General features: G+C 44.4%; 1 protein-coding gene across 26 annotated transcripts in view; it reads left to right on the top strand.

The window, feature by feature from the left end:
* Window positions 1-14,263, top strand: part of nrcama (neuronal cell adhesion molecule a) — a 419,288-nt gene that overhangs the window by 363,530 nt on the left and 41,495 nt on the right. For all 26 annotated transcript variants that reach the window (XM_087997474.1, XM_087997473.1, XM_087997476.1 and 23 more), the window contains 3 exons: window positions 1,055-1,170; window positions 2,538-2,742; window positions 8,935-9,057. In XM_087997474.1, coding sequence (XP_087853600.1) covers window positions 1,055-1,170; window positions 2,538-2,742; window positions 8,935-9,057 — 444 coding nt within the window. The remainder of the gene's footprint in view (window positions 1-1,054; window positions 1,171-2,537; window positions 2,743-8,934; window positions 9,058-14,263) is intronic.

Here is a 14,263-nt window from a genome sequence, read left to right as displayed (position 1 = left end):
AAACAGGGCATTACATAACTCGATGGCCATGTTTGATAGCAGCTGAACACCCACCCTCACTGTTGTCTGTTGTATTTCAAAAAGAAGGAATAAAGGAGAAACCACCACAAAAGTCGAGAAAGAAACAGTTAAATGCAGCAGAGTTCTTTGGATGAGAAGTAGAAATGTCAAGATAATTTTTCTTCTTTTTCCTTTACTCTCTGAGGGCATCACTGACAGGGCCAGTATTTGTTGGGTATCGTTACTTTACCTTGGATTGAGTGTCGTGCTAGACTGTTTCAGAGGACAGTTCAGAGTCAACAACATTTTAGGTCTGGAGTCACCTGTAGACTAGACATGGTAAAGGCAGGGTCAAGTCCATACCTTAAAAGACACTAATGAATTCAATGGGGTTTTAAAACAATTGACTATAGTTTTGCAGTCACTATTACAGACTGGCTTTCAATTTCAGATTTGTTGGGGTGAATTTAAAAACCGCAAGCTGCCGAGATTTGAACCAGTGACCCCGGAGTTTTACTCTGGGTGTCTCAATTTAGCGTTATCAATTAGCCATCATCTCACTTCCTGAATTTTTTTATCATTGTAGTGGATTCTTGTTTTTCCGTTAGACTAAATAGCCTTCGACTTGTGTTCTTGCCAATGAAGTGATTCGCAGTTGATACCAATGTCAAAGAAAAATGAGTCCAAAGCCAAGCCACTTCAGTACACCAGCCCTTCATTTTTAACAATCCGTATCAAAGGAGCATTTTGTGGTCTGGTCTATATGTAGTCTGTTTTAATTATAGCAATGCTATCATTTCTTTCAGCTATCTCCTGGCTTAGTATAGTCCAACTCACTCAGCCCATAATGAGTAAGGAGTCTCCTCCTGTACTGTTCTCTGATCTAGAGCAGTGAATGACGATGATAGGAAAACATGAACGGAAAAGAAACCAAAACATGTCCTTGTTTGTGAGAAATGTATTGAACATTAATGTGAGTTGCTATTTGTGTGGAGCTGCGAACTGTGTTATAGTTACGGGTGACGGGAAAATCACTTGTCTGTTCCATTTCCAGTGCCAATGTTGGCTCCTAGCAATGTGCGTGTCCACGTCGTCAATAGCACACTCGCAAAGGTGCACTGGGACCCAGTTCCACTGAAAAGTGTCCGTGGATTCCTCAAGGGATATAACGTAAGTGGATGATGAGATGAGGTAATCAGCAAGGCTATTTCCTGCTCAACGTTCGTGATTAGCAGGCCTTGCAAATCCTCAGTGAGAAAAACCAAATCCAAACTGAGAAGTGTTTAGAGACTGCTATCTGGGAAGCAATGGGTAGCAGAAATGCAAAGGAAGAGGGGGCAGCGATTGGAAGAAGGTGAGCCAGATAGATCTCATAGAATTTGGCTTCCCCAATTGGGGCTGTTAACCTGGTGTAATCAGGGAGCCCTGGCTGACAGATATAAGCAGGAGGGTCAGGGTTCTGCTTGCTGTAGGAGCCAGCTGGGCCAGTGTCATGTACTATGCACATGTAAATTAAGAGTGATGTTGATGAGATACTGGCCTCCGTGGAGTTAGTTCAGAGGAATAGAGAGGAGAATGATTGAACGATAGGAGTGATGGTAGTGAATGTGAGGTGAGTGGAGTTCGTAACGAGGCAAATGCAGAGATACTTCTGCTAGAATAACAGAGGGGCGGAGGTAAAGCAAGATTAGCAAAAAAGTAGGAGGCACCTGTGCTCTAGAATGTGATGGATCTTACTCCCTACCATTTACTCTTCACCCTCGTTGCATGTGTGCCCTGCCAATATTGGGTGGAGATGGGCCAAGAGTTCTCGCTCAGGCCTTGAGTCACTCGAGAGAGACAGCGAAGTTCAACCAATGATCCAGAACCAGCAAACAGTCGTTTCCTATAGGTTAAGGAGAGAAAGTGGATGGGAAACTGATAGGACGTTGACGGGATGTTTGGACACTTTGTGATTCCTCTTGCATGCAGCAAGAACCATTGCTTGAGCTTGCAGGTGTGACATGGGCCCGAGGCCCAGTCTGTCATTTTCAGGTGAAGGTATCATCCTGTGACAACTTTCAGGAAGAACAGTAAATTCTCCTGGATAACATTCTTCCTTCAGCCAGCACCACACAAAGTAGCTAATTGGTCATTTTATCTTGGCGAAACTGAGGACTGCAGGTGCTGGAGAGTCAGAGTCGAAAAATGTGGTGCAGCAAAAGCACAGCATGTCAGGCAGCATTCGAGGAGCAGGAGAGTCAACGTTTCGGGCATAAGCCCGACATTCCTGATGAAGGGCTTATGCCTGAAATGTCGACTCTCCTGCTCCTGAGATGCTGCCTGACATGCTGTGCTTTTCCAGCGCCACACTTTTTGACACATTTTATCTTGCCACCTTGGTCTAGTGGTGGCTGTGACTCTCTTTGTAAAAGCGGCGAACAATTGCAGAGGGGTTTATTGGTTACAAAGTGCTGGAGGAAACCTCAATCCTGTGCAAGGTGTGACATCAATGCAAGCGAACTCCTCAATTTCTCTCGTTTACTTTTCACATGCAGATCTACTATTGGAAGCAAGTGAGCCTGAACAAGCGGGGCAAAGGTCACACAGATGTCAAGATTTTGAACTTTCTGGGAGATAAGAGCCACGGCATGTTGCCAGGGTTAGAACCTTTCAGCGTTTACAAGCTAAATGTTCGAGTCCTTAACGGGAAAGGAGAAGGACCTCCCAGTGAAGATGTGGTACTGCAAACTCCAGAAGGAGGTAGAGAATCCAATTGCATTACCTCCTCGATTGAAATGTTTTTTTTCTATAGGCATCTGCGATTCTGAAATGCCCATGTCCCCACGTAGCAAGATCTGGGCAGCATGTAGGCTTGGGCTGGGAAGTACAAGCAACATTTGAATTTGACAAAAGCCAGCCAATGGCCAAATCACACATTTGGTCCCTGGCATTCAATTGCATTACCCTTGCTGAATTCCCTTCAACCAACGCCAAAGAAAGAAACAAATTCATGTTATTACTGAATTTTAGTTCATGGACAGCACTGGAATAGCTGGCATTTTAATGCTTATCCCAATGCTTGTCCCTGGATTAGATTAGATTAGATTTTTTAGATTACTTACAGTGTGGAAACAGGTCCCTTCGGTCCAACAAGTCCACACCGACCCGCCGAAGCGCAACCCACCCATTCCCCTACATTTACCCCTTTACCTAACACTACGGGCAATTTAGCATAGCCAATTCACCTAACCTGCATATCTTTGGACTGTGGGAGGAAACCAGAGCACCCGGAGGAAACCCCACGCAGACACGGGGAGAATGTGCAAACTCCACACAGTCAGTCGGGAGTTGAATCCGGGTCTCTGGCGCTGTGAGGCAGCAGTGCTAACCACTGTGCCACCGTGCCGCCCACAAGATTGGGAAGGTTGTTGGTAACCAAAGCATTATAAGATCAGAAAAAAAAGTGCTACTTTTGTGGCTTTCCTATCTGTTGGGGTGCTTCTAGAATCTCGGGATTTTTGGAAGATTGCTGTTAATGCATCCAGCCCCTCTGCAGCCAGTTTTTTTAAGACCCTGAGGTGCAGGCCATCTGGTCCAAGGGACTTGTCAGTCTTTAATTCCATTAGTTACTCCAGGAGCAGTTATGATTGTTTCAAGTTCCTCCCTCAATTTTCCCTCCTGCTTTTCTACTGTTCTTGGGATGCTTTGTGTTTCATCCACGATAAAGGTGGATACAAAATACTTATTCAGAGTTTCTGCCATTTCCTTGTTCCCATCATTAATTCCACAGTCTTACTTTCTAAGTGAATAGTGCTCACACTCTCAGTTCTTTTCCTTAATTTGTGATTTTTTAAAACTTATATAGGCTTAAGAAGCTTTTACCATCTGTTTTTATATTTGTCAATAATTATCTCTTCTAATGTCTTCCTCTTCATTTTTTGTGATTCATTGTGGTTTTCAACATGTTCCCAATCATGTGAGCGACGACTAATCTTCACAGCGTTATTTTTTTTTCTTTCAACTTGATAATACCCTGAACGACTTCAGTCGCCCATAGATGGTGCCTGACTCTTGTCTTAGAAGTTTTGTGCCACAGAGGAATATACATTTAGTGTTATAGAGTCATAGAGATGTACAGCATGGAAACAGACCCATCGGTCCAACCCGACCATGCCAACCAGATATCCCAACCCAATGCCAGCACTCGGCCCATATCCCTCCAAACCCTACCTATTCATATACCCATCCAAATGTCTTTTAAATGTTGCAATTGTACCAGCCTCCACCACTTCCTCTGGCAGCTCATTTCATACATGTACCATCCTCTATACGAAAACGTTGCCCCTTTGGTCCCTTTTATATCTTTCCCCTCTCACCCTAAACCTATGCCGTCTAGTTCTGGACTCCATGATCCCAGGGAAAAGACTTTGCCTATTTACCCTATCCATGCCCCTCATAATTTTGTAACCCTCTATAAGGTCACCCCTCAGCCTCCGACGCTCCAGGGCAAGCAGCCATGGCCTATTCAGCCTCTCCCTATAGCTCAAATCCACCAACCCTGGCAACATCCTTGTAAATCTTTTCTGAACCTTTTCAAGATTCGCAACATCTTTCCGATAGGAAGGAGACCAGAATTGCACGCAATATTCCAAAAGTGGCCTAACCAATGTCCTGTACAGCCGCAACATGACCTCCCAACTCCTGTACTCAATACTCTGAACAATAAAGGAAAGCATACCAAACGTCGTCTTCACTATCCTACCTACCTGTGGCTCCACTTTCAAGGAGCTATGAACCTGCACTCCAAGGTCTCTTTGTTCAGCAACATGCCCTAGGACCTTACCATTAAGTGTATAAGTCCTACTAAGATTTGCTTTCCCAAAATGCAGCACCTCACATTTATCTGAATTAAACTCCATCTGCCACTTCTCAGCCCATTGGCCCATCTGATCAACATCCTGTTGTAATCTGAGGTAACCTTCTTCGCTGTCCACTACACCTCAAATTTTGGTGTCGTCTGCAAACTTACTAACTGTACCTCTTATGCTCGCATCTAAATCATTTATGTAAATGATAAAAAGTGGAGGACCCAGCACCGATCCTTGTGGAACTCCACTGGTCACAGGCCTCCAGTCGGAAAAACAATCCTCCACCACCACCCTCTGTCTTCTACCTTTGAGCCAGTTCTGTATCCAAATGGCTAGTTCTCCCTGTATTCTGAGAGACCTAACCTTGCTAACCAGTCTCCCATGGAGAACCCTGTCGAATGCCTTACTGAAGTCCATATAGATCATATCTGCCCTCATCAATCCTTTTTGTTACTTCAAAAAACTCAATCAAGTTTGTGAGACATGATTTCCCATGCACAAAGCCATGTTGACTATCCCTAATCAGTCCTTGCCTTTCCAAATACATGTATATCATGTCCCTCAGGATTCCCTCCAACAACTTGCTCACCACCGACGTCAGGCTCACCGGTCTATAGTTCCCTGGTTTGTCCTTACCACCCATCTTAAAGAGTGGCACCATGTTAGCCAGCCTCCAGTCTTTCAGCACCTCACCTGTGACTATCAATGATAGAAATATCTCAGCAAGAGGCCCAGCAAACATTTCTCTAGTTTCCCACAGCGTTCTAGGGTACACATGATCAGGTCCTGGGGATTTATTCATCTTTATGCATTTCAAGACCATCCAGCACTTCTTCCTCTGTAATATGGACATTTTGCAAGGTGTCACCATTTATTTCGCTATTTTCTATATCTTCCATATCCTTTTCCACAGTAAATACTGATGCAAAATACTTATTGAGTATCTCCCCCATTTTCTGTGGCTCTACACAAAGGCTGTCTTGCTGATCTTTGAGGGGCACTATTCTCTCCCTGGTTACCCTTTTGTCCTTAATGTATTGGTAAAAACCCTTTGGATTCTCCTTAATTCTATTTGCCAAAGCTATCTCATGTCCCCTTTTTACCCTCCTGATTTCCCTCTTAAGTATACTCCTACTGCCTTCATACTCTTCTAAGGAGTCACTCGATCTATTCTGTCCATACCTTGATCCTGGCACCAGGGAAGCAACACACCATTCTGATTTCTCGCTGCTGGCCAGAGAAACGTCTGGCTGTACCTTGGATTAGAGAGTCCCCTAACACAATTGATCTCTTGGAACCCAATGCAACCCTCATTTGTTGAGGTCGAGGAAATAGCTCCTTAATAATTTCCATTGTTTCTTCACCATCTTGGCTTTTAACCTTGTTTGCCAATTCTGTTTTTGCATTAGATTAGATTAGATTCCCTGCAGTATGGAAACAGGATCTTCGGCCCAACAAGTCCACACTGACCCTCTGAAGAGTAACTCTCCCAGACCCATTCCCCTAACCTATATTTACCCTTGTCTAATGCACCTAACACAATGGGCAATTTAGTATGGCCAATTCATCTAACCTGCACGTCTTTGGATTGTGGGAGGAAACCAGAGCACCTGGAGCAAACCCGTGCAGACACTGGGAGAATGTGCAAACCCCACAGGGACAGTTGTCCGAGGTGGGAATTGAACCTGGGTCCCTGGCACTGTGAGACAGCAGTGCTAACCACTGAGCCACCGTGCCACCCCTTTTGATCCCTTTAGTCTCAAAAGTTCGATGTAACTCCTTCTTGAAAATGTTCAGCATATTGGTTTCAACCACTTTCTACTGTAGAAAATTCCATAGGCTCACTACTCTTTTCTCCCTTTAAGCTTAAGGTATTAGTTTCAGACATCCATTCCACCCCTCAATATTTAGAATTTATTCATCTTGTCTAATGACACATTACTGTGTCTAAAATAGTTCCTTCACTGGCTGGTTTTAGAATGCATTGCATGAAGAAACTGTCTCAAATAAATACTCTGAACTCCAGGCTATCTTTGCAAATTTACTTTGTCCAATCCATATGAAGATTAAAATTGCCTAGGGTACCCTAATTTATAGGTCTGCCCCCGAATTAATTCCTGATTTACACTCTATCCTATAATGTCGATACCGCTAGAGGGTCTATAAACTAGAGTCAGCAGTCACCTCCTTCCTTGCGATTTCTTCTTTGTTTCCAAACTCATTCTATATGACATGCCCCGGCCAGGTACGTTTTTATCGGGGTGGGCAGATAGTAGCGGATAGGTGGCTGTAGCCCACCAATTTCCAGCTAACCATGAGCCCACCGGCGTAACACAGAGGAAGTGCATGTGCCAAAGTCAGCAGCTCACCAACTCTATGCAAAAATCTCGAGTCAACTATTTCCTTGCCCATTGGCATAAAATGGTTGGCATGGACAACTGGGTGGGTGTAGGCAGTGATTTCTAAAGTTCATTTAAAAAGGCAGGAAGGAAGGAGGAAGGGTTAGTAACTTGGAGTATGTCTTTCATGCGGTGTGCCACCCCCACAAAGGTAGTCCTTCCTCTTCCATCCTACTGCCAATACTTCAAACTCCGTTCTCACCACACCGCTCATCTCCATCCCAAAGGTGGGCAAACGCTCCCCACCCACTACCCTTGCCTTACCGTCCTCCGAGGTCTGTCAGTGCTAGTGGCTCATGTATCAGTACCCATTTCTCCCACACCAATCTTCTGAGGCATGTATTCAACTCTCTGATCTGATTGGAGCTGCTGGCTGTCAGACTAAACAAGCGATCATTACCTTTGCGGCTCTGTTTTTTACTTAGCTCCTAGCTGAGAGCATACCAGCAGAAAGTCTTTCTTAGACCTTTCTAAGGCATTGGAATCCATTGACCACAATAAGTAGGTCTTTATTGTTCCATTCAAACTTCAGCCCCTCTCCAGCCCTGGGGAGCTGTCCTTAGCTGGCACTGGGAAGGCAGCATAGCTTTTGGGACTCTATTTAATGCAGCCAAGAATATGAGTGCTTTCCCCTAACTACTGTTCTTTACTGCACCTACACTCCTTCTCACTGCCCCTCTGCTGCCCTTGTCCTTCCAGTTGGTAAGGCTTGTAGGCTTGGAGGGTATATTTGAAGGGGCTTGATAAGTTAGTGAGGTACATGATATAGATGGTTCACCCAGTGCTACCACAGTGCACTAGTGAAGGGGGAGGTGCCGATTCAGTTACAGTGTGAAATTTTTTAATATGTTATTGGAACAGTAGTTTTTGTATTACTCTAAATGAGCTACATCAGGATGATTATGTGGTGAAAAAAATGCAAGTTTTACTATGTACAAGAGGGGTAGGTTTTGATAGACTGATTGGCCATTTACTAAACCAGCCCTTTTGATCAGTGTTATTGAATAAACATTGCATGATATGATTAGATTAGATTAGATTAGATTACTTACAGTGTGGAAACAGGCCCTTCGGCCCAACAAGTCCACACCGACCCGCCGAAGCGTATACCACCCAGACCCATACTCCTACATTTACCCCTTCACCTAACACTACGGACAATTTAGCATGGCCAATTCACCTGACCTGCACATTTTTGGATTGTGGGAGGAAACCGGAGCACCCGGAGGAAACCCACGCAGACACGGGGAGAATGTGCAAACTCCATACAGAGAGTCGCCTGAGGCAGGAATTGAACCCAGGTCTCTGGCGCTGAGAGGCAGCAGTGCTAACCACTGTGCCACCGTGCCGCCCAATGGTTAATTGGACAAAGTTAAAAATCACACAACACCAGGTTACCGTCCAACAGATTTATTTGGAAGCACTAGCTTTTGGAGCGCTGTTCCTTCATTAGCTACCTGAAGGAGCAGCGCTTGGAACGCTAGTGCTTCCAAATAAATCTGTTGGGCTATAACCTGGTGTCATGTGATTTTTAACTTTGTCTACCCCATTTCAACACCTGCTCCCCCAAATCATAAGTAATTGGAGTGATCTAACTTTTGTGTACACTTGCTCTTCCTGAAATGTAATGGAGTACAGATTTCTGATCAATATGTACTGACATGTGTGCATGTATTTTTCACCAGTGCCCAGCTCTCCAGAATTCTTGAAGATTACAAGCCCAACACTCAACTCTCTGACCCTGCAGTGGGGCCCTCCACTTCATCCAAATGGTATTCTGAATGGATACACACTCAAGTACCAGCCCAGTAAGTATCTGTGTCTGTGTTGTGGTGGTCTATAGAACCTAAAATTGTGTGCCCACCCAAGCTCATTTTGCACAGGATCCATCATCTCTTTGCTCAATTCCATTCCCCCCAAACTGCTAACCACCCAACTTGCCCTCCTGGCCCCCATCGTAGCCAGTATTCTTTTGGATTCTGCTGTCATTTCCCATCTACTGTCATCGTCCCTCTTCAGAGAACACCAACCCTTGGCCCCACCAGCCTCACAAACGACTGTTTCATCTCCAACCTCCAGTACCTGGTCTGTGCCCTGTGAACCTGTCGTCACAGCCCAAAAACATTTTCGTTTTCCCGATACTCTGTGTTTCAGTGCCTGCAGTTAGATTTCTGTCCCTGCCACAGCACTGAAGCAGCTCTTATCAAAGATATGAGAGACCTCCTTTGTAGCTGCAGCAATGGTAAACCATCCTTCCCAATCTTTCTCAGTCTGTCTGCAGCCTTAGGCACAGTTGACCCTGCCAGCACCTCTCTGATGCCCTCAAGTTGACAGAAGAGTGCCAATCTGCTTCCATTCATAACTATCCAATGGTTGCCAAAGCCCGAGGTAAACACGTGCAATGTTAGCTCTCATACCTGTTCGTTGTGCCCCCAAGGGATCTGTCGTGGTCTCTGTCCTGTACTTTACCTACAGTGATACTCTCTTAAGTGTTAGTTTGCATGGACTATACAGCTCTACCTCACCACCACCTCTCCACTGAATCTTGCAGGGTTAACAATTTATGAAACTGCTTATCTGACATCGGTTCTCAATGAGCTGAAACTTCCTCCAATTAAATATTGGATATTAAATATTGGTCCCTGAACCAAACGACTTTATCAAGCTTCTGACTCTATCCCTTTCCTTGTTTGAGATGTAGCCAGTCTCTTCCCAAAACTTGATCCTGAGATGAGCTTCGGACTTGATTATCCTGCCGTCATCCAAACTTGGGAAAGTCACACCTGTTGGAGCTCAGTTCTCCTGATTCATGCATTTGTTGCCTCTCCACTCTTGAATGTTCCGACACACTTCTGCTCTCTCATTCTACACTTAACAAATGTGAGGTTGTTCAAAATCTAGCTGCTCATGTTTTAACTCGCAGTCAATCCAATTAAGGATTGGTCAGGACTATCAGGTCAGTGATCGCTGGAGTTGTAGAAACAGGATTGGCTGCGAGTTGAGGATGGGGATATTTGTGGAACCAGCTACTCCTCCAGTGAGTTGTTTAATGGTCCACCACCATTCGTGACTGGATGTGGCAGGACTGCAGAGCTTGGATTTGATCCATTGGTTGTTGGATTGCTTAGCTCTGCCCTATCACTTGCTGTTTATGCTGTTTGGCATGCAAGTAGTCCTGTTTGGTAGCATCACGAGGTTGTTATCTCAGTTTTAGGTATGCCTGGTGCTGCTCCTGGCGTGCCCTCCTGTACTCTCACTTTGAACCAGGGTTGATCTCCTGGCTTGGTGGTAATGGTTGAATGGAGGATATGCTGCGCCATGAGGTTATAGTTTGTGCTGTAGTACAGTTCTGCTGTTATTGATGGCCCGCGGTGCCTCATGGATGCTCATTCCTGAGTTGTGAGATCTGTTCAAAGTCCGTCCCATTAGCATGGTGATAGTGCCACACAGCCAGATGGAGGATATTCTCAAAGTGAAGGCGGGACTTTGTACCCACAAGGACTGTGTGGTGGTCGCTCCTACTGACACTGTCATAGTCAGGTACACCTGCAGCCGGCAGGTTGGTGAGATGTTTGTCCCCCTTGGTTCCCTCACTACCGGCTACAGACCCAATCTAGCAGCTATGTCCTTTAGGACCAGACCAGCTTGATCAGTAGTGCTGCTTTTGGTGGACATTGAAGTCTCTCACCCAGAGTAGATGTTATGCTATTGTCACTCTCAGTGCTTCCTCCAAGTGTTGTTCAACATGAAGGAGTACCAATTCATCAGATGAGGGAGGACAGTATATGGTAATTGGCAGGAGGTTTCCATGTCCTTGTTTAACCTGAAGCCACGAGACTTAATGGGGTCCGGAGTCAATATTGAGGACTCTCAGGGCAACTCCCTCCAGACTGTATGCCACTGTGCCACCACCTCTGCTGGGTCTATCCTGATGGTGGGACAAGACTTATCCAGGGTTTCTGAGGGTGGTGTGTGGTACAAGGTGATTTAGTGAGTATGACTATGTCAGGCTATTTTTTGACCAGGCTGTGAGACCAGATTTTCGCACTAGACCTTCTCTGAAGGACATGAGTGAATCAGATGAGTTTTCCCGACAATTGGCAATGGTTTCATGATCATGAGTAAGTTATTAATTCCAGATATTCTTTTAATTGACATCAAATTCTACCATCAGCCATGGCAGGATTCAAACCCAGGGCTCCAGAACATTTGTTGAGGCTCTTAGTTAATAGTCTAGCAGTAATATCAGATTTATCTACAGCAAAGTCACAGCATAATGGTATTGAAATTAATTGCAGTCTCTGCCAACAATAATTGTTTGGATTATTTTAATGTGAGCAAAATGAAGTATCTTTTCAATTCCCAACAAGTACTTCCATCACAAAAAGCTCCACACTAGGAATGTGCAAATCATCAAATTTACTGTCCCTTTCCCCCAGTATGAAAACAAACAGTGAACACAGTGGACTGATGCTTCATTGTTCTGTACCCACAAGCCAGCCCCAGTCAGGCTGTTTGAGTCACCTCCTGATTTATGAGGCCATACAATTGGTGAATGTGTGACGGTGGGTTCACACTAATAAACGTGCCCAAGTTCAACAGTATTAATTGTGACATTGCAAGCTTTTCTGTCCAGAAATAAGTAGACCAAAAATATTATTTTTATCTCTGAGACTACTTTGCACATTCTTTTTCCATCCATAATAAATTATGTGCTGGGACGTAACTAATTTGTTGAGTGAGGTGGGTTCCCTCCCCAAAGTTCAGAGGTAGTGTTCTGCCTCTATTATTACCTCAGGTTAATTTATCAACTTTTTTTCTGCTATTCTCTAAACTGGTTACATTGAAGCCATTATGCAATGACTAGACTTGTACTTGTTTGAATATAGTAAACTAAGATATGATATAATGGCAGTTTTTATAGGATTTGATCAGATAAAAAGTGAAAACATTTTTGTTCTATTAAAGGAAACCAGAACAGGGGGTTATAACTTTTCCGTTGTTCACGATCAATGCCAAGAAACACGTGTTCACAAGAATATTGAACACATTCTTCCCAAATTTATTTTTAGATTAGATTACTTAGTGTGGAAACAGGCCCTTCAGCCCAATAAGTCCACACCGACCCGCCGAAGCGCAAACTACCCAGACCCATTCCCCACATTTACCCCTTCATCTAACACTACGGACAATTTAGCATGGCCAATTCACCTAATCTGCACATATTTGGACTGTGGGAGGAAACCGGAGCACCCGGAGGAAACCCACGCAGACACGGGGAGAATGTGCAAACTCCACACAGTCAGTCGTCTGAGGTGGGAATTGAACCCGGGTCTCTGGCACTGTGAGGCTGCAGTGCTAACCACTGTGCCACCGTACCACCCTGAACTATTTACAGTTAAGATTGACGAATTTTTGTTCAGTTAGGTTATTAAAGGCTATCCAACAAGGTAAGGAGGTTAATTTATAAACAAATCAGCCATGATATAATTGAATGATAGACTAGGTTTAATGGGCTATTCTTTATAATAAGTCTGAACAGTTGCTTCCAATTTGGAGTACTTTGTACAGCTCTGGTCACCCTGTTAAAGGAAAGATATTATTTAACTGAAGGCGATTCAGAAAAGATTCACCAAGGTGTTGCTGGGAATGGAGGATTTCAGATAGAAAAATAGACTGGAAACTTTGGGACTTGTTTCACTGGAGCATAAGTTGAGGGATGACTTTACAGAGGTTATAAAATCACGAGGGGCATAGAGCAGGTGAATGACAAGGGTATTTTCCCTAGGGTGGGGGGGAATTCAAAACTAGGAGGTTAAGGTGAGAGAGGAATCATAGAATCCCTACAGTGTGGAAACAGGCCTTTCGGCCCAACAAGTCCACATCGACCCTCCGAAGAGTAACCCACCCAAGCCCATTCCCCATTACTCTACATTTACTCCTGACTGATGGGCCTAACCTGCACATCCCCGAACACTGTGGGCAATTTAGCATGGCCAATCCATCTAACCTGCACATCTTTGGACTGTGGGAGGAAATCAGAGCACCCAGGGGAAATCCATGCAGACACGGGGAGAATGTGCAAACTCCACACAGACGGTTGCCCGAGACTGGAATCGAACCCGGGTCCCTGAACCACCATGCAGCCCTTGAGCCACCATCTTTGAAAAAGGCACGAGAAGCAACTTTTTACATAAAGAGCGGTTTGTGTGTGCAAAGAACTGCCAGAGAAAGTGGTGGATACAGGTGCAGTTACAATATTTAAAAGATGAGTTCAGGAATAACAAAGCTTTGGTGGGATATGGGCCAAGTGCAGGCAAGTGGGACTAGTTTAGTTTGGGAAAATGATCAGCATGTACTAGTTGGACTGAAGGGTCTGTTTCTTTGTCTGTGATTCTATAAATGGCTAAATCACAGAAACTGAAGCAAGTGCTTTGGATGGTGAAAAGCTGAAGAACAGGAACAGATTGAAATTAATCAGCGGGTCAGGTCATATCGAGAGAGAAACCAGTAACGTTAATGTTTCAAATGGATGCCTTATGATCAGAATGGGAAGATATTCAAAGTTGAACAGCTCGTGAGAGAGAACAAACCTAGGGAAAAGGAGCAGCAGGATCACAGGCAGCTCAATAAAATAAAATTTAAATAGTCAGAGAATTTTAGACTGATCCATTTTTAAATCCACAGACTTTGCCGTTTGCTTATTTCATTCATGACCTGCATGAGTTCTGTGGAGGTATGCTTCTCCAGGAGATAAATTTGTACATTCCTTTCTCCTCCGTTTGACCTGTTGTTCTTTGATGATTATAAACTGTGAGCTAACCAGCTTCGAGCAATCTGCATTTCCAAAAGCATGACAGCTGGAATGTGGCAAAGTGTGCTAATGTGATGTTAAATACATGGAATTATAGTGAAATTGATGTGCAAGGCTGTGTGCATTTGGAATACTGTAAAGCATTAATTGCTGGCTAAATGACAGTGTGTAGTCATCAAACTGTCCCTGGTGCGTATCAT

The sequence above is a fragment of the Chiloscyllium plagiosum genome, unplaced genomic scaffold (assembly GCF_037043375.1).
Source record: "Chiloscyllium plagiosum isolate Xiang-an unplaced genomic scaffold, Cpla_swu_hap1 HiC_scaffold_19, whole genome shotgun sequence".
NCBI classification, from domain to species: domain Eukaryota; kingdom Metazoa; phylum Chordata; class Chondrichthyes; order Orectolobiformes; family Hemiscylliidae; genus Chiloscyllium; species Chiloscyllium plagiosum.
This window is presented reverse-complemented; position numbering and strand designations above follow the sequence as displayed.